At 57.4% G+C, this 27,776-nt stretch overlaps 1 protein-coding gene across 6 annotated transcripts in view; it reads left to right on the forward strand.

Annotated features, from left to right (window-relative positions):
* Positions 1-27,776, forward strand: part of BANP (BTG3 associated nuclear protein) — a 124,696-nt gene that overhangs the window by 69,355 nt on the left and 27,565 nt on the right. For all 6 annotated transcript variants that reach the window (XM_055078980.1, XM_028477874.2, XM_028477870.2 and 3 more), the window contains 4 exons: positions 869-1,036; positions 6,151-6,281; positions 7,815-7,877; positions 10,108-10,146. In XM_055078980.1, coding sequence (XP_054934955.1) covers positions 869-1,036; positions 6,151-6,281; positions 7,815-7,877; positions 10,108-10,146 — 401 coding nt within the window. The remainder of the gene's footprint in view (positions 1-868; positions 1,037-6,150; positions 6,282-7,814; positions 7,878-10,107; positions 10,147-27,776) is intronic.

Below are 27,776 nucleotides of genomic sequence, written 5' to 3' on the forward strand. Positions count from 1 at the left end.
CTGCCACCTGGTTTCCTCCTTGCTGGTAAGGGGTCTCAGATGCCCACATCCCGCCCTGAGAGCTCGCCGGTGACGCAGGGGCGGACAGTGAGGGTGCCAGCGGTCCAGTGTTGGTGACGCCCGCTCGGCTGGGCCGGGCTGGGGGCTGGGCGTGCGGCGGGGGCCCCAGGGAGTGGACTGTCCGCCCTTAGGGAGTTTCATTCTGACGGAGGGAGGCAGATGGAGGGGCAAGGGAAGTTGTGTAGGCCTCAGACTCAAGCAGCAGTGGAAGAAAGTCTTCAGATGAGTTGGAAGCAGCGTTTAGGCAACAAACGTGTAAGCGTCTGTCGTGCGCCTGGGCATTCTGGGTTCTCGGCAGGCGTGGACGAGGAGAGCAAAGACCCCCGTGTTTGTGGGGGAAGCGGAGTAAACGCCATCAGTATCTACGTTCTCTGAAGTGTTAGAGCGCCGGGACGGGGGTGCCGGTGGGAGGACTCGGGTGAAGCGGGCTGGTTGAGGGGAGGATTACTGAGCTCACGCTGGAGCCCAGACTTGAGCGGAGGGAAGGGGGCAGCCAGGCGGGCATGGGCAAGGGGGAACGAGCCGGCGTTCCGTCTCGGCCTCAGGACCCGAGAGGCCGTGCGTGAAAGCAGGTGGACAGTTGGAGCGCGGCGCATCCGGGCTGCTGCGGGAACCCTCACCTCCAGCTTGTTGCCCGACTCCATCTGGTGGGGGTGGATCGCGTCAGATAGGTTCGAGCTGAATAAATGCAAAGCGATCGCCGCACACGCACACGACAGGCAGGCCTGAGGCGGCTCTCGCCCGTCGCGCCTCCTGTTGGTGCCGCGCGCGGAGCTCACAGAGCGTCCCCTCGGGTGTGTTCTTACAGGTCACCTCTTCTATAAATTTGGAATCACGGAATCCGACTGGTATCGAATCAAACAGAGCATCGACTCCAAATGTCGGACGGCCTGGCGGCGAAAACAGCGAGGCCAGAGCCTGGCCGTCAAGAGCTTCTCCCGGAGAACCCCGTCCTCGTCCTCGTACGGCGCCTCAGGTACGACGCGGGGCGGCCCAGGCGGGTGGCCCGGGGGCGGTCAGAGCGAGAAGCGTGGCTCGGTGCCCGCACGTGCCTGTGAGAGGCGGGGAGCCTCGGCCGGCCCCCGAGAGGCCCCCGTGGCAGCCGCCTGGGCGGGCATCCTGGGCTCAGCAGCAGGTGCCGGGCCAGGGGCACCTGGACGCCGCCCCGAGCGCCTCTCCCTCTGCCCGGCGGGCCAGCACGTCGCTGGCTCGCCGTCACCGTCGCCGTCTGCGTGGCGTCTGCAGCGGAAGGCTGGGGTGAGGCCCAAGTCGCGTCGTTACTGCCGCGGTGAGGACTCAGCCTCAGGATGACGGGAGGCTCTTAGGCTTTCTTTTCAGGCGTCGAAAGGACAGCTGGGAAAGTTCACCAGGAGCGACAAGGAGACCAGCATCGCTCGTCACTGAAGACGTCTTAAAACGTTGTGACAGGAATGGTTTTTTAACTCCCGCGGACGCGCCCTTGGCAGTGGCGCTCAGGACCTGAGCCCTGACCGGGGTCGGACCGGGATTCAGGGGCGGGCGGAGTGGGCGGAACTCTCGTTCTGGAAACGCTGCGGTGACAAAGCAGGTCACCTGGAGTCCTCGCAGCGTTATGAAGCTTCCTGGGCCAGACCTCAGGAAGCGGTTTTCCTCGGTGGTTATCAGATACTTGGCCTTCACTTGCCATGTGAATCATGCAAGCTGGGGGTGGCCGACTCGTGGGCCAGACAGGTCACGCCCCGAGCAGAGCTTCTGTGCGGAGCCTGCAATGCAGAGTCTCTCGGTGCGGAGTCCGGCCTTGCTGTCACCCCCGGGATTCTGTCCTGGGAACTTAGGGAGCGGTTGGGGCCCCGCTGGGGGTGGCTCCTTGCCGAACCGGACTGGCTCTGTGGTCCTACGAGGGTAGGCGTGGGGGCGGTGGCTCCAGGGATGCAGGTTTCAGCGTGGCCGGGGACCTGCCGTCTTACCCCGGGGCCGCCTGGCCCGCGCGGCCGCGCTCAGTGCCTGTCCCCGTCAGACGAGGTGCGCTGTGGAACCCGCGTGCCCACCTCTGGAGGTGCCCGGGACACGGGACGAGCCGACTTGCAGGCGGGCCCCTCGGGATCGTGGTCAGTTCAGATCCTGCCTCCGGGCGGTGGTCTGAGGCTCGGCGGTGCCAGCCAGCACCTGCGTGAGGCCCCGAGCCTGTCCGGCCCACGTTGGAGCGGGAGGGTGCCGGGTCCTGGAGCTGTGCTTGGGCTGCTGGGCCGGCCACCTTGCATCCGCTTCTGACCTTGCGGTTGGGGACTCAGGTGGCCTTTGCCCCTCAGGTCTGATCTGCATCACAGGCTGGTGATGTCATGCTTTGTCTCTACCCTCGCTCACTTGTTGTTTTGTTCTTCTTCCAGTCATTAGCGTTTCTTTCAGTTGAACGACAGCAGTTCAGTTTAATGGTAGTCGCGTGTCTTCAGTTCCTCTGTTTTTCTGTCCATAAACATGTCACGGTTCCTCCTAAGAGGCTGTGGGTTTTGTTTTCTTTTCCTTTTTCTTTTTCTTTCTGGCCGCGTTGGGTCTTCGTTGCTGCGCGCGGGCTTCCTCTAGTTGCGGCGAGCGGGGGCTGCTCTTCGTTGTGGCGCGCGGGCTCAGTAGTTGTGGCGCGCGGGCTCAGTAGTTGTGGCGCGCGGGCTCAGTAGTTGTGGCGCGCGGGCTCAGTAGTTGTGGCGCGCGGGCTCAGTAGTTGTGGCGCGCGGGCTCAGTAGTTGTGGCGCGCGGGCTCAGTAGTTGTGGCGCGCGGGCTCAGTAGTTGTGGCGCGCGGGCTCAGTAGTTGTGGCGCGCGGGCTCAGTAGTTGTGGCGCGCGGGCTCAGTAGTTGTGGCGCGCGGGCTCAGTAGTTGTGGCGCGCGGGCTCAGTAGTTGTGGCGCGCGGGCTCAGTAGTTGTGGCGCGCGGGCTTAGCTGGCAGGCGGGTTCTTAACCGCTGCACCACCAGGGAGGTCCCCAGGCTGTGGGTCTGAGCAACTCTCAGTGCTGCTGTTGGTCCCGTGGCCTCTTGCGGGTGGCGAATGGCCACCGTGAGGGGCTCTTCGGTGCCGTGGCCGGGCAGGCGCTGAGCCTCAGGACGTGTGGCTCGGAATGGACTCTGGCCAGCCTCGGTGGCTTGGGAAGGTCCGCAGGCTCCAGCAGCACCATCCATGGCCGGAGTGATGGGCGTTTTCTCAGGAGCAGGGGGCCCTCTGTGTCGCCCTGATGGGCCAGCTGCCTTCTGGGCCTCGGAGGACGGACACCGTGGTGCCACCCGGCACCTCACTGCCTCCGCCCACTCGGGTCTCTGTGCCTGGGTTGTGCAGCAGGGGGCACCGCCTCGGGGCGGGGGTCAAGGTGCGCCTTTTTAAGGAGCACTTGAGGGAGGCTGGCACCGTCGCACCCCCTTTGCCTCAGGTGCTGTGTCTGGGAAGCACGAGGGGCGAGTTCTGGGCTCTGGGACGGGTCTGGACTGCTCTCCGGCGGTCCGCTGGAAGCCAGAGGGCGGCCCCTCCTCAGGCGCTGGAGCCCTGGGAGTTTTGAGAGAAACACGGACCATGTTCTTCTTTTATCAAACTCTTTTGGAAGTTCGTTGTTCTGTAACTTTCTGTTGACTGGATATTTTTCTACTTTAACGTACTGCCTACCTGGCCCAAACTCGATACAGCACAGGGTGGTTGGTTAAAGGGCCTCTGGGATTTCGTCCTTGTTCTTCCTGCGGACTCGTGGCCTGACCCAGCGAATCTGGTCCTTAAGGCTGTTCTGGTGACAGACATAATCCAGGAACATGTAATTTAGCCAAGATTCCGTTAATTTGGAATTGGTGGTAATTCCAGCTGGAGTTGTCGTGTTCTCTTTTGAAGTATCAGCAGACAAATGCTACAAGTGAGATTCTGAGCCGAGGCTGGCCTATTTAAAGCTGAGTTAGTACTGCCAATTTGAACACAGACCACAACATCACTGGTTTTCAAGGGAGTTAAAAAATATCAGTTTATTAAAACGTCTGTATCTCACCCTGCCGTCTGGCCACACCTTACGAACTTGCATATGTGCTTGAGTTTGAGGTGGCTGCATTTTACCGTGTAAACCTCCGCCCCCAGCGCTTTTCCCCACAGCTCTCGCCGGGGAGCATCCGTGTAGGGCCCAGAACGTCAGGGTCGCAGAGAACCAGCTCCTGACTGTGTCTCTCTGGACGTGGGGGAGCGCGGCCAGTGGGGGCGAGGCCTTTGAGGGGCTGCCCTTTCCGTGTCACTGCCGGTGGCCGTGGTCCTCCCTCAGCGTGAGTCCTTGCCTGGGGTCACTTGCCGTACCTCTTGGATTATTCTTGACCACAGGCAAGTAACAGATGCAGCTTTTTGCACTGCACTTTGATATCAGTATTGATTGTAAAACATAGATTTAAATTGGTCTTCATGTTGCGTAATTAGAGGGAGCTATTGATGACATGGTAAATTCAATGACTTGAATTTCGTAAGTATTAACATCTTAATACTGTCGTACTGTAACTTTTTAAAAGGCAGCCAGTGGAATCTATACCATTTCAATTTGATACCCACCATTAAGCTATTAAAAAATGCATGAAAATTCTTTTCTTCAAGAATCAGACATTTTATATCTTTTTCCTCTTTCCATTCATATCAGCGTTCTACTTCTCACAGAATTTCATTCTAATGTAATATGTTTTTATCTTTAGAAGTCTTTTTGAGTAATCCATTCTTTAGAACAAAAATATGTATATACATTGAAAATTAAAGTTTTTTTTTTCTGAGTCCTCCTGTTCTAAGTGTATGAGAAAATTCTTCGTATTGAGATAGTATTACAGTTAAAAGTAATACACAACACATGAAAACAAACGTATCTCATTCTGGGTTAAACATGGAAGGTAAACTTTTATCGGAAGGGTTCCTTTAATTGAGTGGATGGAGCTTTTCTCCCAAGTTAGTTTTTTGTTTGTTTGTTTACTTTTGGCCGGGTTGGGTCTTCATTGCTGCGCGCGCGCGCGCGCGCGCGCGGGCTTTCTCGAGTTGTGGGCTTTCTCGAGTTGTGGCGAGCGGGGGCTACTCTTTGTTGCGGTGCGCGGGCTTCTCATCGCGGTGGCTTCTCTTTGTTGCGGAGCACGGGCTCTAGGCACGCGGGCTTCAGTGGTCGTGGCGCACGGGCTCAGTAGCTGTGGCTCCTGGGCTCTAGAGCACAGGCTCAGGAGTTGTGGCGCACGGGCTCAGTTGCTCCGCGGCATGCGGGATCTTCCCGGGCCAGGGCTCCTTCGTATTGAGATAGTATTACAGTTAAAAGTAATACACAACACATGAAAACAAACGTATCTCATTCTGGGTTAAACATGGAAGGTAAACTTTTATCGGAAGGGTTCCTTTAATTGAGTGGATGGAGCTTTTCTCCCAAGTTAGTTTTTTGTTTGTTTGTTTACTTTTGGCCGGGTTGGGTCTTCATTGCTGCGCGCGCGCGCGCGCGCGGGCTTTCTCGAGTTGTGGGCTTTCTCGAGTTGTGGCGAGCGGGGGCTACTCTTTGTTGCGGTGCGCGGGCTTCTCATCGCGGTGGCTTCTCTTTGTTGCGGAGCACGGGCTCTAGGCACGCGGGCTTCAGTGGTCGTGGCGCACGGGCTCAGTAGCTGTGGCTCCTGGGCTCTAGAGCACAGGCTCAGGAGTTGTGGCGCACGGGCTCAGTTGCTCCGCGGCATGCGGGATCTTCCCGGGCCAGGGCTCGAACCCGTGTCCCCTGCATTGGCAGGCGGATTCTTAACCACTGGGCCACCGGGGAAGTCCCTCCCCTCCCAAGTTAGTTTAATTATCCACGGACCTACCTTGCGCTGGTCTGACACAGAGTTTGGTGTGCACTTTGTTCCTGTTTTTCGTTTTCCATTTTTGTCACTACATCCGAGGAGCTTCGCTTAGGTAGCGGGTGGGAACCATGTGTGTCTGTGGGTCATCGGGTCCTTAGACACTGACTACGGGTGGGGAAGCCCCGCTGTGTGACAGCTGTTGCTCACGACGCGGCACATTGCAAGGCTCTCCCTTCACCTCCGTGGGCGGTGTGGCTGGGGAGCGAGGGCGGCAGAGGTGGGCTCGGCCCCAGGCCCGTGTGCATCTCCCCACAGAGACCATGATGAGCACGCCGCCGCCCGCCAGTGAGCTGCAGCAGCCCCCGCCTCAGGCCCTGCACTACGCCCTGGCCAACGCCCAGCAGGTCCAGATCCACCAGATCGGGGAGGACGGACAGGTCCAAGTAGTATGTACTTCTCGCCAGTTTGCCTTTGCGAGTGGAAGGGGAGGGCTCGGCTGGGAAGCCGGGGGGAGAGGCGCCACGACCAGCTTTCCCTGGACTGATGGATCCCGCTGACACCTTGGGATGGGGTCCAAGTAGAGATAGTTAAGGTAGGCCTCCTACATCTCGTAGACCTCTCTGCCGGCCCCTCGCGGCTCCCCTGCCTGTGCGCGTCTGCCTGTCCTCCTGGGAGACGTCAGGATGCATCAGAGCTGTTTTCTCAGTTCAGAAGCATGGGCACCCTTTGCTGAGAGAAGAATAACTTCGTTCTGGGGCCAGCGGGGAGAGCTGGGGGCCTTAGTCAGTGTGTAGTTTCTTTCGATTGTGTGACGAGTCGCCCTTGTGCGCTGCCGGCCCAGGTGGACCTTCCTCCAGACCCTTCGTGGGAGAGCGGGGCAGGAACTTCCAGGGGATCCTGGGGATGCTTTAGTCACCCAGCCTCCTCGCCGTGGGCCTCGTTGCGGGGCTGCCTCCTGGAGACCTGGTTCTGACCCAGGCGGCCTTGGTTTGGTGCTGCGCTCAGCACGCTGTCTGGAAAGGGAGGGCTTCCTGAGAGCACTGAGGAGGACTGTAAAGAGTTCTTCTTCTTCCAGGGGAGATGGAACAGTTATAAACAGTGAATTCTTTGTTTAGCTGACAGTCACAAAAGCAGTTACGCTAATCTCGTTAGTGAGGAAGTTCTTTGAAAGAATTCCAGAATAGATAACTGTGATATGGGGATTACATAGATGTAGTGAAATGAAAGCAATAGAAAATTCAACAGTAGTTTATTTTCAGGTCCATTTTGATTAAGGTAGAATTTTAAATAAGATAATGGATATTCATTTCACTGAGCTAAGTTAAGATTTACAGGAATTATTTGTCTGCCTGTATCTACAAACATAAATGCATTTTAGTTGGAGTCTGATACTTTGGAACCACGTTTATTATTTACTTCAGCTGTTTAAATAGTCATGTGTTTCTTTGATCTAAAAAGAGTTGGCTGACGTGTTTTCTGTGTAGACACGTGTACAACTGCCACCCACCTTCCTAGTCACGCTGCTGTGTAGCCTCCAGCACCCCCAGGTCACCAGGGACCCTGTCTGAAAGTCCATAAGGTTTCTGGTCCCTCTGAGTTGATAGTACAATTTAAAAAAAAAAAAAAAACCACAACACTTGTCAGTTTATTTTTCTGGAAAATTGTGGTTTCTCCTTTTTCCTGTATGTCCTTCACATTCTTGAATTTGCCTGTTTAGTAACATTTAAAGATTTAACAGATTTTTCCTAGGCCTCATTGCCCCTTTAAGAATTACTGCAAAGTATTCTGTGTTACGTCCTTAAAGGAGAACTTCAAGAGGGTGTTTAGTAAGCTCACACCATACCTGTGTGATACTGGCCACTCCGGCCTTGGCTGTCTTTTCTTGAACTGCGAGTGGAGAATCAGGAACAAACGTTTCGGAGAGCGTTTCTTGTTTCCTCTGATGCTTCTTGGTGTCTTCTCTTCTGCGGATCCCACAGGGCCACCTCCACATCGCCCAGGTGCCTCAAGGGGAGCAGGTGCAGATCACGCAGGACAGCGAGGTGAGTCTGGCTGCCAGCCCAGGGCCCGCTCTGTGTCCACGGGCCCTCTGCACTCTGACCTTTGTCCAGTGCGGTGGACAACTGGGCATACCCAGATGACACAGGTGTCCAGCAGAGACCGCCTGCTTCCCACTTCCTGGGGCACAAACCCGAGGCCCTGCCTGCCCTCCACACCTTCCTGCCCTTGCTGCACCGTGGCCCCATCTGGGCTTCTTTGTGAGCACTTGCTATACGGAGGCTTTTGCTCCTGGCTGAAGTGCCCTCTGCAGCCCCAGGGGTGGGAGGAGCACGAGGGGGCCGCCCTGAGACTGTGGCCTCGCATGTCCGTGGCTCCTCTTGGCACATGGGGCCAGTGCGGGACTAGAGGGAGGTGGGACTCTGGCGAGAGGGCCCGTGAAGGTCCTGTGAGCCTTCGGCGCAGCTTTTTCTGACTCAGCCTCGGCCGCCTGCAGTCCCGCCATCCCGGTCTCTTCCCACTGGTGTCCTTTTACTGTTACTCCACGGTAAGGACAGAGGCAGGAGGCCTTCCTGGCTGCACGCGCGTACCTGCCCAGGGGGCTTTGTGTGTGAAGGTCAGCTTGACCCTCTGAAGGCCAGGTCGGTGGGTCGGGCCCCGGGCGCAGGGCTGCAGCCCGGAGATTGGGGCGTGGCTTCCTGCACCTTGTCCCCACCTGGGAGCAGTGCGTGCCCTGGATTACCCGAGGGCCAGGGTTGCTTCCGGCCTCGGGCATCTGCTGGCGCCAGGGGTTGTCGGCCCCCGGATCTCAGGAGAGTCCTGGGGAAGCCTGGGACTTGTTTAGCGGTGCCTGCTGGCCCCTCGTGTTCTGGCTGCACTGGGCTGCTTCCCTCAAGTGGGTGACGTCAGTGCCCCCGACCTCTCAGTCCCAGCCCCCAGCCCCACAGTCAGAGGGCAGAGGCGGACAGGTTCTGAGGGGACGGCTCCGAGCTTGTCATATCCCTGTGAGTCGTCAGATGACGGGACGGGTGTGTCCGCGGGAAGGTGGGGCGCACGGCCGGGTGGGTGACTGGGGGTGGGGAGGCTAGCGGGCGCAGGGGGAGGGGCAGGTCCCGGGAGGCCTGACCGCAGGTAAGGAGTGGGCTTCCCCCTGCCTCCTGCGGGGCCAGCGGGCTGGGGGTGGGTGTCTGTGAGCTCACACAGAGCAACATGTTGGCGGTGGGGTGGAGGTGGGAGTGGGCAGCAAGCTAAGCGCAGACGCCCCCTCGGGGGCAGGGGAGCTTCCCTTCTCCAGGCACAGGTGAGGGGGAGGCCACGCCCACAGAGGGCCGCCCCGTCAACCAGCACGCCTACCTTGCTGCCTACCTTGCCGGGGGCCCTTGAAAGGAAGGAAAATGGTTAGGGTTGGAAAAGGAGAGATCAATGTACATCCGCTTTTATGTTGTTTCTGCTAAAAATTCATTAGAATACTTCTTGAATTTCAATTTTTAGTATCAATTCTGCCCTTTTTTTTTTTTTTAGTTTTCTTAACTGAATCCCTCCTCTCTATAATCCAGTGGCTTTTTTTTTTCTGCTTCCATTAGAAATTGAATGCACTGAATTAGAAAAAAATTGCTGATAGTGTAATGATTACTCTGTAATAAGGTACAATATGCAATTAGTCTTCTTATCACAATGAAACCTTACTTTGTTCACTTAAAAATTAGGTAGTTATTTTGTCAAAATGAGGATATCTGTAAAGAGACATTTAGCAGCGCCTACCAGACTTAAAACAACTCTTATTTTTTTTAAACAAATGAAAATGAATTTCCAGCTGGTGAGATCTCAGTAGGCCTGTAGTCTGGTTAACTGCATTACGTCCCATTGATTTCCTGGTTGCCGTAATGCTCCATGATGTGTCAGGTGTCCCAAAGGGGAGGCTGGGTGAGGGGGTGCAGGACCTCTCTGGACTACTTTTGGTTCTTCTTGTGAGTCTGAGATTGTTTCAAAGTGAAGAGTTAGGAAGAAAACATTGCCATTTGGGGGTCAGGGGTGGATGGGTACAATGTTTTTTTAACTGGTCCGTTTTGTTTGTTTTTGTAAGAAAAAATAGCACCTGTAAACTCAGCTTAAGTATCGATATTTGGGGATTTTTATGGCTGCAAGGGACCCATGTCGGAATTGATGTGAATGGTTTTGCTGGTTTTCACTAATGGCCTGGGGACGTTCCTGCCTCTGTCTCGTGCATCTTGAAGCTGTTGTCTTTGGTCACACCCTTATTCATCCATTTTGCAGGGCAATCTACAGATACACCACGTGGGACAAGATGGGCAGGTAAGTGCTCACCTGCGGTGGATCCCAGCGTGGCAGGAGTGGGAGCGTTGGCCCCGGGGACACACGGGGACACACGGGGACACACGGGGCTGGGGCATGTGGACGGCGGGGCCCTGGGCTGTTGTGCAGCAGCTGTCTGCTAGAATAAGGCAGGTTTCCTTCCCGTTGGTAGCCGTCAGACTCCAACCACTGCCTTCTTTTCTGGTCCTGAGAAAAAGACCCCGAAACCCTCATTGAGCTCACCTGATGTGAACTGTCTACAGAGTGAAGCGCCTGGCTGAGGTGTTCTAGGGGTGATTTGCTTTCTAAGATGGAGCGAAATTGCCGGTGAATTCGAGGATTGACATTTTCACGTCCTCGTGAAGAGTTTCCGTTAAAGAGATGTTTATAACCTGAATAATTATGAAAGAGAGTCTGGAGGATCTTCCTTTTTTATAAAACGTAACTTAGGGATTATGAACATGGAGCTCGGTCACTGTCAAGATAACCATAGATGTTCTTCTCAGAGCCGAGTGCACGCTCCCTTCTGGCACACCGTGTGCGCTTCCCGCGTCCTCGGCGAGGGCCTCGTGTCTGCCGCAGACGGTCACGCAGGGTGTGCGTTGCTGGACTCGAAACCAAAGGACATCACGCCCCGAGGGTTTCCCGTTGAGCCCTCGGAGCGCCTTGGGACGAGCGCGGCGTTCAAGGTGGAGTTTCTTCGTTGAAAGTGTCATCTTGAACATACTCGTGAGGTTTTAATCAAAGTCCTAAAGCAGTATTAATGTATAAAAATAGCTGCTTTGGCAAAGAGCCAAAAAGCCAAAGAATTGCAGAATTTTTAAAGCTGCGCTGAGTTTTAACCTTAGTTAAACCTCTTCTTCAGCGTCCTTCTCGGGGCTTTTACTCCAGGTCAGGAAAGCTGGGGACGCTTTGTCACTTGAGCGTTGAAACAGAACCTCTGATTTCCCAGACTCGTGCTTCTGGTTGTCTCTGCTGCTGCTGGTGAGGCGGCCCAAGGTGCCCCGGCAGCCTGGGGAGGGGTGTCGCTTCCTGGCAGCTGTGTTTGCTTGCCTTTCCGCTGGGCTTTCGGGGGAGGTGTGGGGAGAGGAGCCCTGTCCCGGAGGGTCGGTCACGGCGGGGAGCAGCGCAGGGGCGTCGAGCCAGCCTCTGCCGGCGGGAGGGCGGCCTTCTCCATCCTGCGGCGTGGGCCCCGCCGCCCACCTTGGGCCTCACGTACCGCGATCTGCGCTTGCGTCCGTTGGAGCAGATGAAGGGTTGAGGGGCCCCCGAACCCCCAGGTAGGCCCTGTGGGGCTGGGCCCTCGAACCCAGGGTGGAGGGCTGAGGGCGGCAGGGAGCAGAGCATGCGGGTTAGAGGTGAAGCTCCAGCTGGGCTGAGAGCACGGGTTCCGCCTACTGGCAAAATGTCCGAGTCACGCTTCTCCCCCGGTCCCTGTCCGGTGGAGTGACCGTCATGGTCGGATGCCGAGGTGCCTCAGCATCTCCGTGAGGCTTGTGCCCCCCCGACCCGGACGTCCAGTCGGCCGAGTGTAGACAGCACAGTCCCCAGAGGGTTCCATCGGTCGGCAAGGCCGCACGCGAGGTTCGTGTCGCGTTCACTCTGGCAACACGCGCTTTCTTGGCTTGGCCGCTTTATACGGTAGAGATGTTTGTGAGGTTACGCGGACGTTTTTAACCTTAGCGAGATATTTTAAAACGTTTAAGTGAATTGTACAGGATTAGAATTTGACCTGGTTTGGTGCATCAGTTAAGAATGATGTGATGAAAAACATGTTTAGGGAGCAGTAAATTGTGCCTTGTGTCCCTTCAGCGCAGCATCTGTCCTTCCGCCGAGACCTTTCCTCGCATTGTCCATAAATCCTCGCCTTCAGTCACACAGCAGTTTGCCTTTCACGCCTGGAGTCTGGTTGCCTCCGGGGCTGCGCTGGCCTGATGTCCTGCCCCTCGAAGTGCAGGCTGTCTGGGGGGAAAGGGAGGGTCTGTGCTCAAGCAAAAAGGTGCTGCTCTTCGAAAGGAGCGGACGCGTCCGCCTGCCGTCGTGAGCGTGCGGGCAGCGGGGGCCCGGCTGCGGGAACCGTGCCGCTAGCCTCCTGCGCTGCTGGCTGGCAGGCGGGCCCCAGAGCTTGTGCACGGAGCGGTCACTTCAGTTGGGCTCGTCACTGGGGAGTCGGGTCGTGGGACCCCTTTCAACCGTTAAGGTGTGAATTTGAGCCTCCAAAGTGGGGCCTCTGGGAGTCCAGCCAACAAACACTGGGCCTTGGACCCCAGCGGGTGCTTGGTGAGCTGCTCTCCCCACCCTGCGGTTGCCGGAGGAGCTTTTCCAGGTGAGGAGGGGGTCCCCTCTCGGGGAGAGAGGGGACACCCCGAGCTGGGGCCACTGCTCCCGGGGCGGCTTTCACTCATCCCAGCTCACCGGTGGGCCAGGTAAACCCGGCTCTGGCTCCAGGTCTGTCCGCCCTCCTTAGAGCTCAGAGGTGCACTGCGGGTGTGAGTCTGCCTTCGGGCCTCGAGAGGCGGCCTCACCGCTTCCATCCCGACTCGTCCTGGCCGTGCGTGGGGCAGCAGGGTGGGGTGTGGGACAGCCCCACCACGTGCAGAGGCGTTCCCATCGGATGTTGTGCATAGGCGCGTGGCAGGGCCTCCCTGCCCATCCCAGACACCCACCTTTCCCCACCGCTGTGCTGGCGTGCCCACAGAGGGTCTCTGCTCACTCCAGGCCCTTGAAGCACCACGCTGGGTTCTGCCCTGCCTCAGCTGCTCATGGCCGGGGCTGGGGGACTCTGCGGTAATGCATGACAATTTCGGGGGTGCTTTCTCTTCACACCGCAGGACTGTGTACTGTCGATAACTGTCTGAATTTGACCCCAGTCAGCGGGCTCTCCGGGTGCTGGCAGCAGCAGGTGCTGGGACTTCAGGGATCTGACCCTTAGGGAGGGTAGGGAAGGAAGGCTGAGGGTGATGCTCTCAGACCGGGACTGGCTCCCATGGAACCACAGCGCCTCCTGGCTTCTCAGAAGTCACCTGCGACTCAAAACAGTGGGCTCTCTGAACTTGCATGGTGAATTTTGGGTAAAAAGGTGGCCATGTCTTTATAGGGAGTATCTGGATATTCAGTTTAGACAGCAAGAGGTACAGGCTTTGGTTCTGATGAATTTGATGTGGTTGAAGATTTAGCCAACTCAAAATAATCTTTCTGATTTCTCTCATCAGTTGGAGGAAAAGCTAAATAATCTTACTCAGCTTAGGAGGTGGCAGTGCACTTGTAGAACTAAATCTGGAAGTATAGACGTTACACGGGAGGTGAACTCTGAGAACTGGAGGAAAGAAGTGGCCGAAAGAGGACGATTGTTCTGGAAATGCTCTCAGTGTCACCTTGGCTTCCAGGAGGCAGATCGAGGTGGGGAAGCGGAGGGCATCCTCCTGGCGGGAGGGGGGCGGTCCGGCGGGCCCTGCTCTGTGGCGGGGCTCTGTGGGGTCACAGGCGCTTCATGTCAAAGCCGCACGTCTCCTGGGATGTGTGTGTGTGCTTTATTCTTTCCCTCTCACTTCTCTCAAGGTCACTGTTTTCTTGGGGGTCGGGTTGCCTGGGGCGTCGAAGTGTGTTGTCTCGCTTAGAGCTTCGCGTGTGGCCCCTCAGGTGAAGAGACCACTGCGGGGGAGGGGGCGGGTATGGGGCCGAGCGTGTCTGTCACGTCCGCGAGCGTGATCCCCGCGCTGGGCTCACCTGGGTAATTCAGGAAGATTCCGAGGGGACACATGCAGTGACACGACGCGCGCTGCCTCTGCTCCATCTCCTGACTGTTCTGCTTTGAGCGTTCTGAGCTGCTCAGCGTGCGTGAGTTGAAGGGAAGCGGGGTGAGTGGCTCCTCTCGGCTCGGTCGCATTCGGGGGACAGCGGCTGGCGGTGAGACCGTGGGATTGGGGACCCGCGTTGGCGCTGGCCTTGTGGCACAGAGGCACCTGGCTCTGAATCTGCCCCGGTTAGAGCCAGTCCCAAACCAGTCACCTTCAGCTGTGCAGACGAACGCATGCCGGGAACCACGGGCTTTACTGTGAGACTCTGAGCGCTGGGACGCGCCCCCGTGCTGCTGGTCTGATCGTCATCTGGGCGCGGCCATCGCCTGCTGTACGACCCCCGCCCCCGCCGCCAAATGTGGCGCCAGAGGAGACAATCGGTTATTATCCTTGGGGCTTCCCTGCCGGCGCAGCAGTTAGGAATCCGCCTGCCGATGCAGGGGACGCGGGTTTGAGCCCTGGTCCGAGAAGATCCCACATGTCGTGGAGCAACTAAGCCCGGGCGCCACAGCTCCTGAGCCTGCGCTCTAGAGCCCGCGAGCCACAACTACTGAGCCCGTGTGCCGCAACTACTGGACCTGCGCCCTAGAGCCCTCGAGTCACAACTACTGAGCCTGCATGCCACAACTGCTGAATCCTGCGAGCCACAATTACTGAGCCCGCGCTCTAGAGCCCACAAGCCACAACTACTGAGCCCGCACGCCTAGAGCCCGTGCTCTGCAACAAGAGAAACCACCGCAATGAGCAGCCCGCGCACCACAGCGAAGAGCAGCCCCCGCTCGCCGCAACTAGAGAAAGCCTGCGCGCGGCAACGAAGACCCAACACAGCCAAAAACAAATAAAAAAATAAAAATTATTACCCTTCACCATTCGGGGTTCATTGGGCCCAGCGGGAGGGAGGTGGTTCTGCTCCACGTCATGTCACCGGGTCATCTGGAGGCTCGGGGCTGCCCTGTCCATGGGATCGCTCCAGGGCCTGGAGCTGGGCTGTCCCCCCAGCCCCTCGGTTCTCCATGAAGGCTCCCCCTGTGGCCCAGGGCCTCACAGCACGGTGGCAGGGTCCGCGGGGCGGATGTCACCAGCTTTTGAGAGCTGGGGTGCAGACGTGCAGGCCCCATGGTGACCACGCTCCTGAGGGCGGTGTGGGATGTCCACGCCCTGGTCCGAATCCAGAGGATGTTGCTTGCAAAGTGGGATGTGACATCTCCCGGCATCTGTTTTGGGCCCGGCGTGGCTTGACCGTGAGCCCCTGAAGGGCAGGGCCCGTGTCCTTCCCGGGGAAGCAGGGGCCTGCCTGAGTGCCCGCAGAGGCCCGGTGGATTTCCATGGAGACGGTTACTGGGTGAATCACGCACCATGAGCCCCGGAAGTGAGCCTCCCCGCTGAGGCTGGTGGGCTGGGGGTTAGTCTGTCAGTGCTGGCATTGAGACCTCAGCCCACCCACCCGAGTGGCATAAAATCTGCATCGAGAAACTTGACACTTATTAACTGTGTGCTTCTTTGGGGCAGCTTGGCTGATGGTAAAAGATGGGTGCATTTTTTATGATTATTGTGTATCGTTAAATTTTTGTTGAACTGTTAGAACAGCCTTAAAATGTCCCTTTCTGCATTTAAAGAATTGAGATTTTTTTTAAATCTAGATTTATACGATTTCTAAGTTTTGCATCCTGTTCATCTTGGTTTTGGGGGAGTTTAAGAAAAGAAAGCAAAGACCGCAACATTTATTTGTGTGACTAAGAAGCGGTGCTCCCGAGCAGGCTGTTTTGAGATAAGCAACAGCTGCTGCTGGCTGACCGCAAGGTCCCCTGGCCACCGTGTCTGCGGCGCCTCTGTTTCCAGGGCTCGTCAGCACCCGAGGGCAGGCCCGTTCCTGGGAGGGCGCTGGCGCCTTTGTTTTAGTTAATACCGAGTTGTCACTAGAGGTCAGAACACAGCCCAGGAGGAGGAGGAGGCTGGGCCCCCCTGCACCTCCAGTGTCATGCTCCGGCCTCCCCACCGTGTGTGGGTAACCCATGGGTGGCAGGGCCACCCCTGGTGCCACAGCCATGGGAGGAGCCAGCCCGCTGTCCACGGGGCTGGTGTCCCTTTCTGGAGCTGGACGTGTGCTCCTTCTGACGTCCCAGCCCCTCTTGTGTTGCAGTTGATGATGTGAACTAGGGGCTGTGGTTCCCCTTTACACGTGGGGACAGTAGCCGGTGCCTCTTCCAGGGTTGTGCGGGGAGGTCAAGTCCAGGATGGATGCAGCCCCCAACTCTCCTATGAGTCCTCAAGCCCCCGCCTTGGCTCCAGGTCTCTAGAACACAGTCAGCACTGCTGTTGTCACCGCCACCACCAGGACTGCACAGCCGCTGTCACCTCCACCAGCGTCACCTGCCCCTACACCACCATCACCACCATCAAGGGATCAAGCGAGTTTTGATGATTGTGAGCTGTGATCTGTCTTCTCTGCCTCGTTCTGTGGAGACTAAGCGACAGAGCCCCCTCTGCCTGGCCCTTAGGAGTTTTACTGGGGGACGTAACTTAAGCTAGGAGTGTGTGAGAGAGGTAAGGGGCAGATCCACGCGCTGTTTCTTGCCTGTCGCATCGTGCATTCAGTAGGCACTCAGGTGTGGAGCAGGGCCGTGAAGATTCACAGAGCTGCTTCCAGAGGGCATGTGGATCCAGGCGATTCAGGTCTAGTGAGATGTGAACGCTCACTTGGTCCCAGCTCCACTGCCAGGCAATACCGTGTCTCTTGGAACATCTGAATCTGGGTCAATTTTTTTCTCCATAGTTGGGAAATTTTCAGCCACATGGGGAATCTTTAAAGACTGGAGCTTTAGTCACGTTGCTAACATTGTGAATCACGAAATGGTTTAGTACTGTTTCAACTAGATGCGTGTTTTGGTAGATTTTTATTTTTTTACAGTTGTGGTTAACGTCATCTAAGATGCGTATGAAAAAAGTTGTCTGTCTGTCTGTAGGCTGAACGATGTCAGGACACTCGCAAACCCGGGAGTCGTGTGTGTTTTGGCAAAGCCCGTCTCAGCATTAATGAATATGCCACACAGAAACACACACATGCATGGGTCACGTGTGTTAAAAAAAAGGCAACACGGTGATGTGTCCAGGTTACTCTCATCCTACATCTGTGAGATAACTTCACCAGTATCTAACTAAACAGCCCCGGCGTTCTCGAGACTCTTAAACCTCTCTCGAGTTCTTTGGCATTTGTGTCCATCCTTATACTTTGCTTAAAAGTCAATCTCAGTAGCTCTCGGAACTTTTTCCATAAAATGAGGCATTGTAAACCCAGCTGGGAAAAAGATTAGAAGAGATGGGAAGTATCCAACATTTTATGCGTAGGACTTCTTCTTTGGAGTGTAGGCCTTTTTTGGGGTGGACGAGAAGAAGGGCCGTGTGTGTGTGTGTGGGGGGGGGTGTGTGTAGGGTGCCTTTATCTGTAGCAGTGAAACAGTGTCTGCCATTTCCAGGGCCTCTAGTCCACTTTTAGTGGTCTGCCACGCCAGGAGAGCAGTCTCAGCCTTGCAGATGGTACACACTGTCACTTCACTTCTTTTTTAAAAAAAATTTTATTTATTTATTTATTTATATTTTTATTTTTGGCTGCGTTGGGTCTTAGTTGCTGCGTGCGGGCTTTCCCTAGTTGCGGCGAGCAGGGGCTACTCTTCGTTGCTGCGTGCGGGCTTCTCATTGTGGTGGCTTCTCGTTGCGGAGCACGGGCTCTAAGTACGTGGGCTTCAGTAGTTGTGGCACGTGGGCTGAGTAGCTGTGGCTCGCGGGCTCTAGAGCGCAGGCTCAGTAGTTGTGGCGCACGGGCTTAGTTGCTCCGCGGCACGTGGGATCTTCCCAGACCAGGGCTCGAACCCGTGTCCCCTCTACTGGCAGGCGGATTCTTAACCGCTGCGCCACCAGGGCAGCGCTCACACTGTCACTTCACTTCTAATAAAAATGTTCCCTTCAAGAAAATACGTTCCTTCCAAAAAACAGACACACATCTTGGAGAACCTAGGTAGCTCAGGGAATTAACCCCTCGTGGAAAAGCCTTCTCTACCAGAAATGGTGGAAAATGTCGTTTAAATGAGAAAAGGCCAGATGTGGAGGGAGTTTGGTGTTGAGTGGTTCCCAAAAATACCCTAGAAGAGTCGCAGAAACAACGACGCATCTCCTGCTGCCCGGCCGTGGAAGCCGCGCACGGCGCTGCAGGCTGTCGCCCTGCCCGGGGCAGCTGGCCCCGTCGGGACCTGGTGGCATCTCCTGCTGCCGGCTCCGTTCCTCGGGAATCCTGGTCCCCGGCGGAGGCTTGGGGCCGCCGGAGGGGCACCCGACTCCCAGGACTCGCCGTTCGCCACCTCCTGGGCCCGTGGGCAGCGGGGGAGGCAGTTTTAGGCGTGGCCGCGGATGACCAGTCGGTGACGCTGGCGTGGCAACCAGGCCTGTCATTTGTCCCTGGAGCTGTGACGAACGAGACGGTTTCCGGTCGGACGAGGCCAGGAGGAGGTTGGCAGGGCTTTGGGCTGGGAAGGATATTGCAGGGGTGTTTCCAGGAGAAGCTGCACCGTGTGGTGACTTACGTGTACGCTTCCAGTATCGTAGGTCACTAGAGTCACGATGTCGTTGGAGGCTCCTGTCAGTTGAGGCCGAGTTGCTTTACAGGAACACCCCAAAGGCCCTTCCGGTTGTTTGGACGCATCGCCCGCGGCCCTGAGCCCCTTTGATCAAGCCCCACCTCAAAGGTTTTGACTCCAGACAGGCCCGCAAGGGAGGAGTGACAGGCCTTAAGATTCGAGAATCGTTCTTGATCGGTTTCATCATTTTCAAATATATGTTTAAAATGTTACGTTAAATAGCTTTAATGCTGTTAGACCCAAATTTTGTTCATTTCCATCCTTCACAGTACCCAGGGTAGTATCAGTTGTCAGCACGCAGTGACTCCTTGTTGATGAATGGATACAACAGTAATTATTGCAAATTAGCATTAGTTAACTGCAAGATATGCATGTGAGTTGAAAGCATTTCGATACACTTTTATTTTTAAGCCGTTTTAAAATGTAGCATGTGTTCACTGATGATTTTAGTCATGAGTAATAACTTGGAAACGTCCAGAGGAGTACTTACCTAAACCTTACAGCTCAGTAGGCTGAAAAACCGTGACTTCTGGCTAATTCCAAATTTCTTTTTAGTGAGGCCTAAGTTGTAGAACTTTTTCTGCATAAGGAAGGTTTGGTGATTTCTCTGGGCTCTCCTGAAGCTTTTCCGTCAGCGTCTGTGTTTTCCGTGAGGGGCGCGCCTGCAGCGGGCAGTGGAGCCCCTGCCTGGCGCTGGACCAGCGTCCCTGGCGTTTGGTGATGGTGCAGAGCAGCTGAGGATTCTCCACCCCGGCAACCGCACTCCAGACGCCGTCAGGGCAGCTGCTGTCTGTTGGAAGGAACCGACTTACCACTCCTGCACCAGGAATTTACTTTCTGGATTTCTAGCCGTGGAGGAGGGTGGGTGGAAGGCCAGCCCTATAATGGGGCTGCCCCGTGAAGTGCTGGCCATTTTTCCAGATGGTTCACTTCCTCGCAGTAAGAGAAACAGGGGATGGAAAGTACCCGTGGGGCCGTTTCCGTCCTGTCCTGCCCGGGCCCCGGCTTTTCCCCGAGCGAGCCCCAGGAGCTCTGGCCGTCCATGCTGTAGAGACCGGAGGCTCGCTCCGCGTGCGCCAGGTGGGGTCGTGCGTGGACTCTGGTGGTTGCAGGCCAGAGGGGAGTCTCTGCACCGTGTGAGGCGTCTGAGTTTAGACAGCGGATCTGGGCGGGTGGGGTGCCGGAGTTGGCGCTGGGCTCTCCCGGCGCCACGGGTCTCCAGGGCTTGGAGGTCTCAGGAGGACGTGGTGGAAGTTGCAGGAAGCTGAGCTGGGGGGCCGGGGCCACCAGACGGGCCTGCGGCGTGAGAGCTCTCACGGGGCTGGGACACGAGTGACCCCTTGAGCCACTCAGCAGAGTTACGGCAGAAGACAGACCTTTCAAGCACAGCGTCATCTCCCACTTTGACCCCCTGCGAGAGTGCGCTTCAGGGTGACCGTTGGCTTCACTGTGTGTTCGTGAGGAATCTTTCGTCTAGAAATCACAGGCCCAGTCTGATCAGGGCGCCCGGGTGCCGGCTAAGGCCGCTGCTCCGGCGGGGCTGGAATGCCTGGCGGAGTTGGAGCACGCGCACGGGCCCCCAGCCTGGGCCCCGTGGGCGCTGTGTTCAGAAATTTGGCACCCCCCGGGGCAGAACCGGCGCGGACGCTCATGTTCGGGCTCCGTGCAGCTCCAGAGCAGAGGTCGGTCTCTGGTCAAGAAGATCCCGAGGAATCGGGACGGCTTGCCATCATTCTGAGTTCCCTCTCACACAGGGACTGAGGGGAACATTTGCAGATGTACTGGCAAACTCCGCTACCGTCTTCCTTTACATCTCTTCTGAGGACTTACGGCCCCCTAATGAAAGGAAATTCGTGTGACGCGCCACTGGGCTGGGACTGGAGAGAGAGGGTAGCACCTGGCACGCCTGTCAGGTGTGTGAGAGAGGAAGGGGGAGGGAGGGACTGAAGGACCCTTGAACCGATAGGCACGCTGAGCATGACAGGCGTTCAGGGTGGAAAACTAATGTAGAATTATTTTCGCGTGTAGGCAAATACAGTCACTGATTTCAAGAATCCAGGCGATGTGTCTTGCTGACGCCAAAGTAAAACGAGCAGACAGCTCCTCGGGTGGCCCCATACCCGGCTTCGGAGCTGCCCGCCGAGCTGTTGCTTTCAGCCCCGTGCCCACGTAACGTGCCCACGTTGTCCCCTTGCTCTACAGACACGACCCCCGTGCTGACCGGTGAAGGTCGGCCCGGACTCTGACGGTGGCCTCCCTGCGGCGAAAGATGCACATTGGTGTGGACAGCCAGCTTTGGAGTGGAGCCCTTTAGAAAGGGGGCAGCGTGGGCCAGCAGCCCAGTGACAGCCGCCCCGCCTGCTGGCAGATGCTTTACCTAGCGAGGGCGGGCGCGGAGGGGGAGACAGGTGCCTGCCGGGCCACACGCGCGGCCGTGGCCGTCAGCTGTCTAGACCAGGCTCTGAGGGGACGGGGGGCACTCGGGTAAACCGGGCACGGCGAACAGGAGGGAAAGCCGGGCTCCTTAAAAGTAGGTCTTTGTGATGTAACCGCCAGGTGGGTCTTTTTGAGAGAATTATCTTCCATCTAGGGTGGTGCTCCACCGGCACCCGAGTTGAGCTCCCCGGAGTCCCCAGAGCCGGAAGATAGATACCCCCAGGCGGATGATGCCAGATGGGCAGGTGTTTGGCAAGGACACCAGCCGGCCAAGGAGTTGGGACGAAGGGCTCAAAGCCTTTTCATCACAGAGGCTGGTGGAGAGAGGTTGAGAGTGCGTGCTCTTCCTTGTATTTTAAAGGGAAATGATTTCTAAAGTCAAATGAGGCTTTTGAGGTTTCTTCTTGTCTGATTTGCTGTGTAACCCTTCTTTGACTCTTTCTAACGCATCCCCGTGCCATGTGACTGGATCTGGCCTCGTGCTGTACCGGGGCAGCCTGGAGGGAGTCGGAACAACCGCCTTCAGAGCCTCTTCTGTTTGGTTGCGTTCTTTCTGGCTCGCGGTCCTGGGCGCATAAGTTAGCCTCTGAGTCTCAGCTTCCTGCCCGGTCACTCGTGATAACAGACAAGAGGCCATCTGTGCCCAGTGCCCTGCACTGCAGCTCCTGGGCCGAGGCCCCGGGACCCCGGCCTGCTCCGATGCAAACCCACTGGCCCCGGCGGTCATGTGACCCTGACGCCGGCAGCCCTCCGTGCCCTTTCCCCCGTGTGCGGCGGGGCAGGTGCAGACACGTATCCCTGGTTGTCGGCCGGTCTCTTGCGGGAGCTGGGCTCTCCTGGCTCCATCCTCCCCAGGCCCCCTCGTCCACTGGCTCCCGTGGGCTTGCGCAGTGAGGGAGCGTGGGGGAAGGAGCCGCGGTGCCTGGAGGCTCCCTCTCCGGGGGTGCGGCTGGGGCCCGCAGCCGTGGGATGGGATTTGTGAGATCCCGCGCCGGCCGGCGCCCTCTCGTTAGCCGTCACACGTGGTGGCGTCTCGTTTCCCGTGCACGCGGGACAGCATCATCAACGCAGCCCCGCGCTGGCCACTCGCTGCGCTGCGGAACGCGCTGCAGAGTGAAGCGCGGACGTGTCCTTCCCTCGGGGCCCGCCCCTCCCTGAGGCAGGCTCCTGTTGGCTGAGCGTGGAGGGCTGCTTTCAGGTGTCTTTTCACTTAGAGGAAGTTGGAAGGCATTCTTTGCACCCGAAGTTAAAGTTTGCACAGTTTCTGACTCCTGGTGTCCGTCAGTTGACCCTTGAGCACGGCGTGCGGCGTAGACAAGCACTTGTCACACACGAACCGAGCTTCTCTTTGTGAGCCCGGGCATGTTTGAGGATGGCACACCTGCCTCAGAGCGCAGCCCCAAGCTCCCTCTGCAGGGCCGGGATGTTTGTCTCCTGTCTCCCCCGTCTGGGCTGGGCGGCTGTAATCGGGTACCATGGATGGGGCAGAAATGGCAGATGTGTGCCCCACGGTTCTGGAGGCTGGAAGCCCGACACCATGGTGCCGTGCAGTCGGGTGTTGGTGAGGACCCTCTTGCTGGTTATGCCCCGCGTGGTTTCCTTGGTGTGCCTGTGGGCGGGGTCCTGTGTCGCTCCCCCTCCTAGAAGGGCACCGAGCCCTCGTAGGGGCCTCACACTCGTGGCCTCGTCCAACCCTAACACCTCTTGAAGGCCCCACGTCCGCACCCGCACCCCATCACGCAGGGCCTCAGGGCTTCGACACTCAGTCCAGAGCACCCTGTCTGTTCCCAGGAAGGGTTCTGGACCTGTGGCAGCTCTGCTGTGGATGCAGAAAGGGGATTTGGGCTGTTTGGTCCCCATATACCTTCTTGTGTCGCTCCCCCTCCTAGAAGGGCACCGAGCCCTCGTAGGGGCCTCACACTCGTGGCCTCGTCCAACCCTAACACCTCTTGAAGGCCCCACGTCCGCACCCGCACCCCATCACGCAGGGCCTCAGGGCTTCGACACTCAGTCCAGAGCACCCTGTCTGTTCCCAGGAAGGGTTCTGGACCTGTGGCAGCTCTGCTGTGGATGCAGAAAGGGGATTTGGGCTGTTTGGTCCCCATATACCTTCTCGACCACACAGTCGTCTCACGTGCCTCACGTCAGCATGGAGTGTTCAGAGACGCGGCCTCAGGCGGGCAGGCTCCTGGGGAGGACACGGCCCCGGGGGTGGAGTTGGGTCCCAGCAGCCGTTTGCATGGTGGGTCCTTTGATAAATGCTCCCTGCTGACTGGAACTCGGCAGGAAAATTGCGTCACCTCTTTTTGGAAGTTCTTTCTTTTGTCCCATCACAGTGAACACGACGATAATTTTTGTGGTTCTGTGGAGTGAGTGTTCCAAGTTAAATAAAGAAACAGTGGGAGTCCAGCACACAGTGGAGGCGGGGGAGCAGGGAGGGAGGCCGGCTTGAGCCCCATCCCGGCCTCCACTCTGCTTCCTGGTCGCGACGGCAGCTGCAGCGTGTGTGTCTCCGTTTTGGCATTTCAGCTCCTTGCCGCCGTGAGGGTGATGGCTGGGCGCCCTCTTCCTTCCCAGGGACGGGACAGGTCAGGTCACTGACATGCGTAATTGACACCTTTTGTGTTCTTCCAGCGCTGTCTTACCCTCCCCACCCCCACCTGACCCTTCTAGAAGCCACAGGCCTGGAGCCCACAGGCAAGTGGAGGCCCTGGATTTGACTCTGGCTGAGTTAGTCCACGCCCCCTCACCCCCACCTCACTCCACTGGAAGGTCTTAAGACACATGGTGAAGATCTGTTCCCGGGAGCGCCGCCCTCTCTGGAATGATGGGCTGAATACCACACATCTGCAGACTTCCGCTTTTGCTTTATCATATTTTTAGGCTTTGTTTTCCTCTCTTCCGGATTGTGATTGAGGCTCACGCCCGCCCGATGCTGGAAGGAGGAACAGAGCAGGGGGCAGGAGCTGCTTGTGTTGACGGGAGCCACCGCCCCGAGCTGTAGATCTGGCTCCTGACTGTTGGCCTGTCAGCTCTGGGAGTGCCAGCTTGCTGGCCTGGCCGTAGCATGCTTTTCTAAAACGTTGCATCCACTGGCTGGAGCCCCGAGGCCCGTGAGGAGTCTCCAGGCCAGGCCTCGTGCTGAGGGCTCCGGGAGCACCCAGGGAGCGCTGTTCGGTCCTGTTCTGTCGTGTTCTGGGGTTCCTTGCCAGTTGTGCTTGTGTCTGGCCGTCCCCCTCGTGGGCAGGAACTCCAGGTGGGATCCAAGGAAGCAGATTAGTGTTCCTGTCCTTGGGTTTAGAGGCTTACGAACGGTTGTTTGTTTCTGGCATTTGCTGTGCAAATGTACAAAATAGATTTTGTGCCGCGGGGTGTCCTGGCCGGTTGGCGGTTTGGGGCCTCTTCCTCTCACCTCCTCATCTTTCTGTCATGGGGGAAGCTGCTCTTTGAATTAACATCCAGGTTTGGAAAAGTCCACTGGTCGAGTGCATTACCGTAACCAGCTGGGTTCAAGTGGAAATGCAGACACGGGTCAGTGAGCTTGGCTTCTCCTGGAGACCTTACGTGTGAGGGTCTCGTCCTTCTCCTGGCCACACACTTAATTAAGCTGTGCTCAATGCCCGTCTTGTGAGTGCATGAGGGTTTTTTGCTTGGTGTTTTGTGTGTGTGTGTGAGCGTGCGTGTGTGTGTGAGCGTGCGTGTGTGTGTGTGAGCGTGCCTGTGTGTGTGTGTGAGCGTGCCTGTGTGTGTGTGTGTGTGTGAGCGTGCCTGTGTGTGTGTGTGTGTGTGTGAGAGCGTGTGTGTGTGTGTGTGTGTGTGTGTGTCTGGGTGGATTCTTGGTTGGATTGAGAGTTTTGTTTCTAAGTATTACTGGAAAGTCCTTGCGCTCCTTGCATTTATTTTAGGCTTTGCACCAGTTTTGCATTATCTCAGTTGGGTATCAAACAGCGTTTCAGAGCTGGCAGAACATAGAGGAAAACCAGATGTGTGCACTCCAGAAAAACAGCGCTTGTAGATCCAGGATTCCCTTAGTCAGCTGCTTCAGATTCGGACACTGTGCCATTTTTCTTTGGTCTGAAAATAATGGGCTCTGCTTCAGAAACACGCCAGGGAAGCCTGTGACCGAGGCCGGCCGGGTGGCGCGAGCCGCACCCGCGTCCTTGCACGCGTGTCTCTCCGAGGGAGCGCGGCCCCGCCGGCTCCCTCGCCCGGTCCAGCCGCGGGCAGCTGCCCTGGGAAGCCCGGAGGCGCTGCTTCTGGCTGCTGCCCTGGGAGCTCGCTGCTTTCCAGTTAGATGTTTCTGCCCCCCACCGCCTGTGGGGAAAAGGCTGTAAACAGAAATGAGCAGGAAGCAGGAAGGTGCCGCGGCTCGTCGTCGGGAGAAGTGGGAGCCAGGTGAGCCAGGCCCTCACTGTCCGGCAGGCCCTCTGGCCGCAGGCTGACTCTGTGCTCTCTCTGGGGCCGCCCCCGTCCCCCTGCCAGAGCGAGGACCCCCGGCGGGTGTCCAGCGGCCTCGGGTGCCGCGGGGATGCAGCTGCTCTGCGCAGCGGGCGTCCTCGTCACCAGCTAAGATCCAGGTCAGCCTGACTGTGTGTCAGGAGCTGCGCGGTGGCCCCGCGGAGCACTTTTTATCTGTCCTGGCTTCGCTCGCGCGTCCTACCCTCGGGAGCAGCGCCCTGCCCCTCCTTCGGGAGAGGCCCTTCGGGTTGTCCTTTGTGGGGTCGTCCCTGCCGGCTGGGCTGCTGGCTGCACCGCGATGTCCCAGCTCCAGGTGGCGGTGGGGTCGCTCCTGTCCTGAGCAGCGGGGGCCGGTGGGGGGGGGGGCGGGGCGGGGCGCTGCAGAGCCGGCCTTCTGACTCCTTCTCACGGCCGTTCTCTCACCCAAGCTTCGTCCGGTTTTGAGAAGACATATTCTTAAGCCGGAGTTGGAGGCGGATGGGGCAGCCGGACCTACTCGTGGGGGCCGCTCTCCCCGTCCACCAAAGCCCAAGAGGGCTTTGATCTGGGTCCGTGTCCAGGACGGCTTCACTGACTAAGCTGTTTGTCCCATCCGGGTACCCCCCAGTCACTCGGGACAGGCGCCTGGCGCAGGGGCCCACAACGGGGGCCCGTGTGACCCTCCCACCCAAGTGCGGAGGCCCCCGGGGCCCATGTGCCACTGTGGAGGGAAGCCAGGCGAGGCCCCGGTGGTGCCTTCCCCAAGGCTGCAGGAAGGCACCGCAATCGTGCCTCCTTGTCTGCGGGGGACGCCTGAAACCACGGGTAGCACCAGACCCGTACTAGGGTTTTCCTGTACGTACACATCTGTGATGAAGTTTATTCTACAAATTAGGCACAGTAAGAGAACATCCAGATGGCCAGAATCACTGTTCTTCTGCTTCGGGGCCATTGCGAAGTAGAAGAAGGGTGTCTTGAGGACAAGCCCTGTGATCCCGAGACAGTGGTGCCGATAACCTAGATGCTACTAAGTGGCTAACGGGTGGGACACGCAGGACAAAGGTCAGGACGGGATTTCATCACAGTGTTCAGAACAGTGCGCGAGCCAAACCTTAGGACTTGTTTATTTCTGGAATTTCCCATTTATTATTTTCGGACGCGGTTGACCGCAGGTAACTGAAACCGCGGACGAGCGAGGCGGCTTTGGTGGGTGGAGCAGCCCCGGAGGCCGTGTCACCGCCAGCCTCTCCCAGCCTGGCGGTGCCCTCGCTCGAGTGCCACGTGAGAAGCGGGCCCCTTCCTGCCCACTGGAGTCGGAGCCCCGTTTTCCATGGAGACGCTCGTCTCCCTTGGCTGTCCTTGCCGCCCCACCTGAAGAACAGACCCCCTCCCTGCACTTTTGTGGGGGGAGCGGGGGAGGGCAGAGCCTGGAGGGCGGGGCTGACAACGAAAGGCCGGGAGGGTCTTTCCGTCCTGTCCGTGCTCGCTCAGCGCTCAACTCATTCCTCAATCGCTTATCAAGACCAAACCAGTGTGGAAACTTTTAAAGGGCATGGCATTTTGAAAGAATTCCCAGTTGAGAATATTTTCCTACATTTTATTTACCCGCCAGGCTGGTAATGGGCCTACCTTCCTTATTATAAACACTGCATGTTGAGATTCTGGGGTTTCTGACATTGTAATTCTTAAGATTTAATCAGCTGTGCAGATCATGTGAAAAGTCACTTTCCTGAGAATGCTGAGAGGAAGAAGATCACTCGTGGGGTACCACAATACACCTTCCATTTGTAGGGAGTGGTGGCTCATCACCAAAACCAGAGGGCAGGCAGAACTCAGAAATAAGTTCCATGATTTCATAAGTTTCATTAAAAGACAGCCTTAGATTTGACTTTAAATTCACCGTGTACAACAGTGACAAAACTGTGATGACGTTGTAATAGTTAATATTTGTAGTCGAGTCCAGGACCTGCAGGCGGGGGTGAGGTTGGGACAGGGGAGCAGTGGTTACAGCCTCGCAGCTTGTGTCCCCCGGCCTCAGCCCTCAGTGACGCTCTCCTCTGTGGCACCTCCCCCGGCCCTCTCCCTTGCCGTCCCCGGGCCTTCCTGTCCCTCTTCTTCCGAGCCCGGGTCCCCCCAGCTGAGTATCTGGACACCAGCCAGTTCTCATCTGCTCGTCCTGAGAAGCACTCACTTCCCTTCACAGCCCGGGGATTGTTCCAGAATGTAGGCTCCTTGGGGTCGCGTCCTGCCCACAGTGCCTCGCACGCAGTGGGTCCTTAACTGAGGGAGCAGCCGGGGGGGGGGGGGGGGGGGGGGTGTCCGCGCCTGTGGG

Source organism: Physeter macrocephalus, chromosome 17 (genome assembly GCF_002837175.3).
Source record: "Physeter macrocephalus isolate SW-GA chromosome 17, ASM283717v5, whole genome shotgun sequence".
In the NCBI taxonomy this organism is placed as follows: domain Eukaryota; kingdom Metazoa; phylum Chordata; class Mammalia; order Artiodactyla; family Physeteridae; genus Physeter; species Physeter macrocephalus.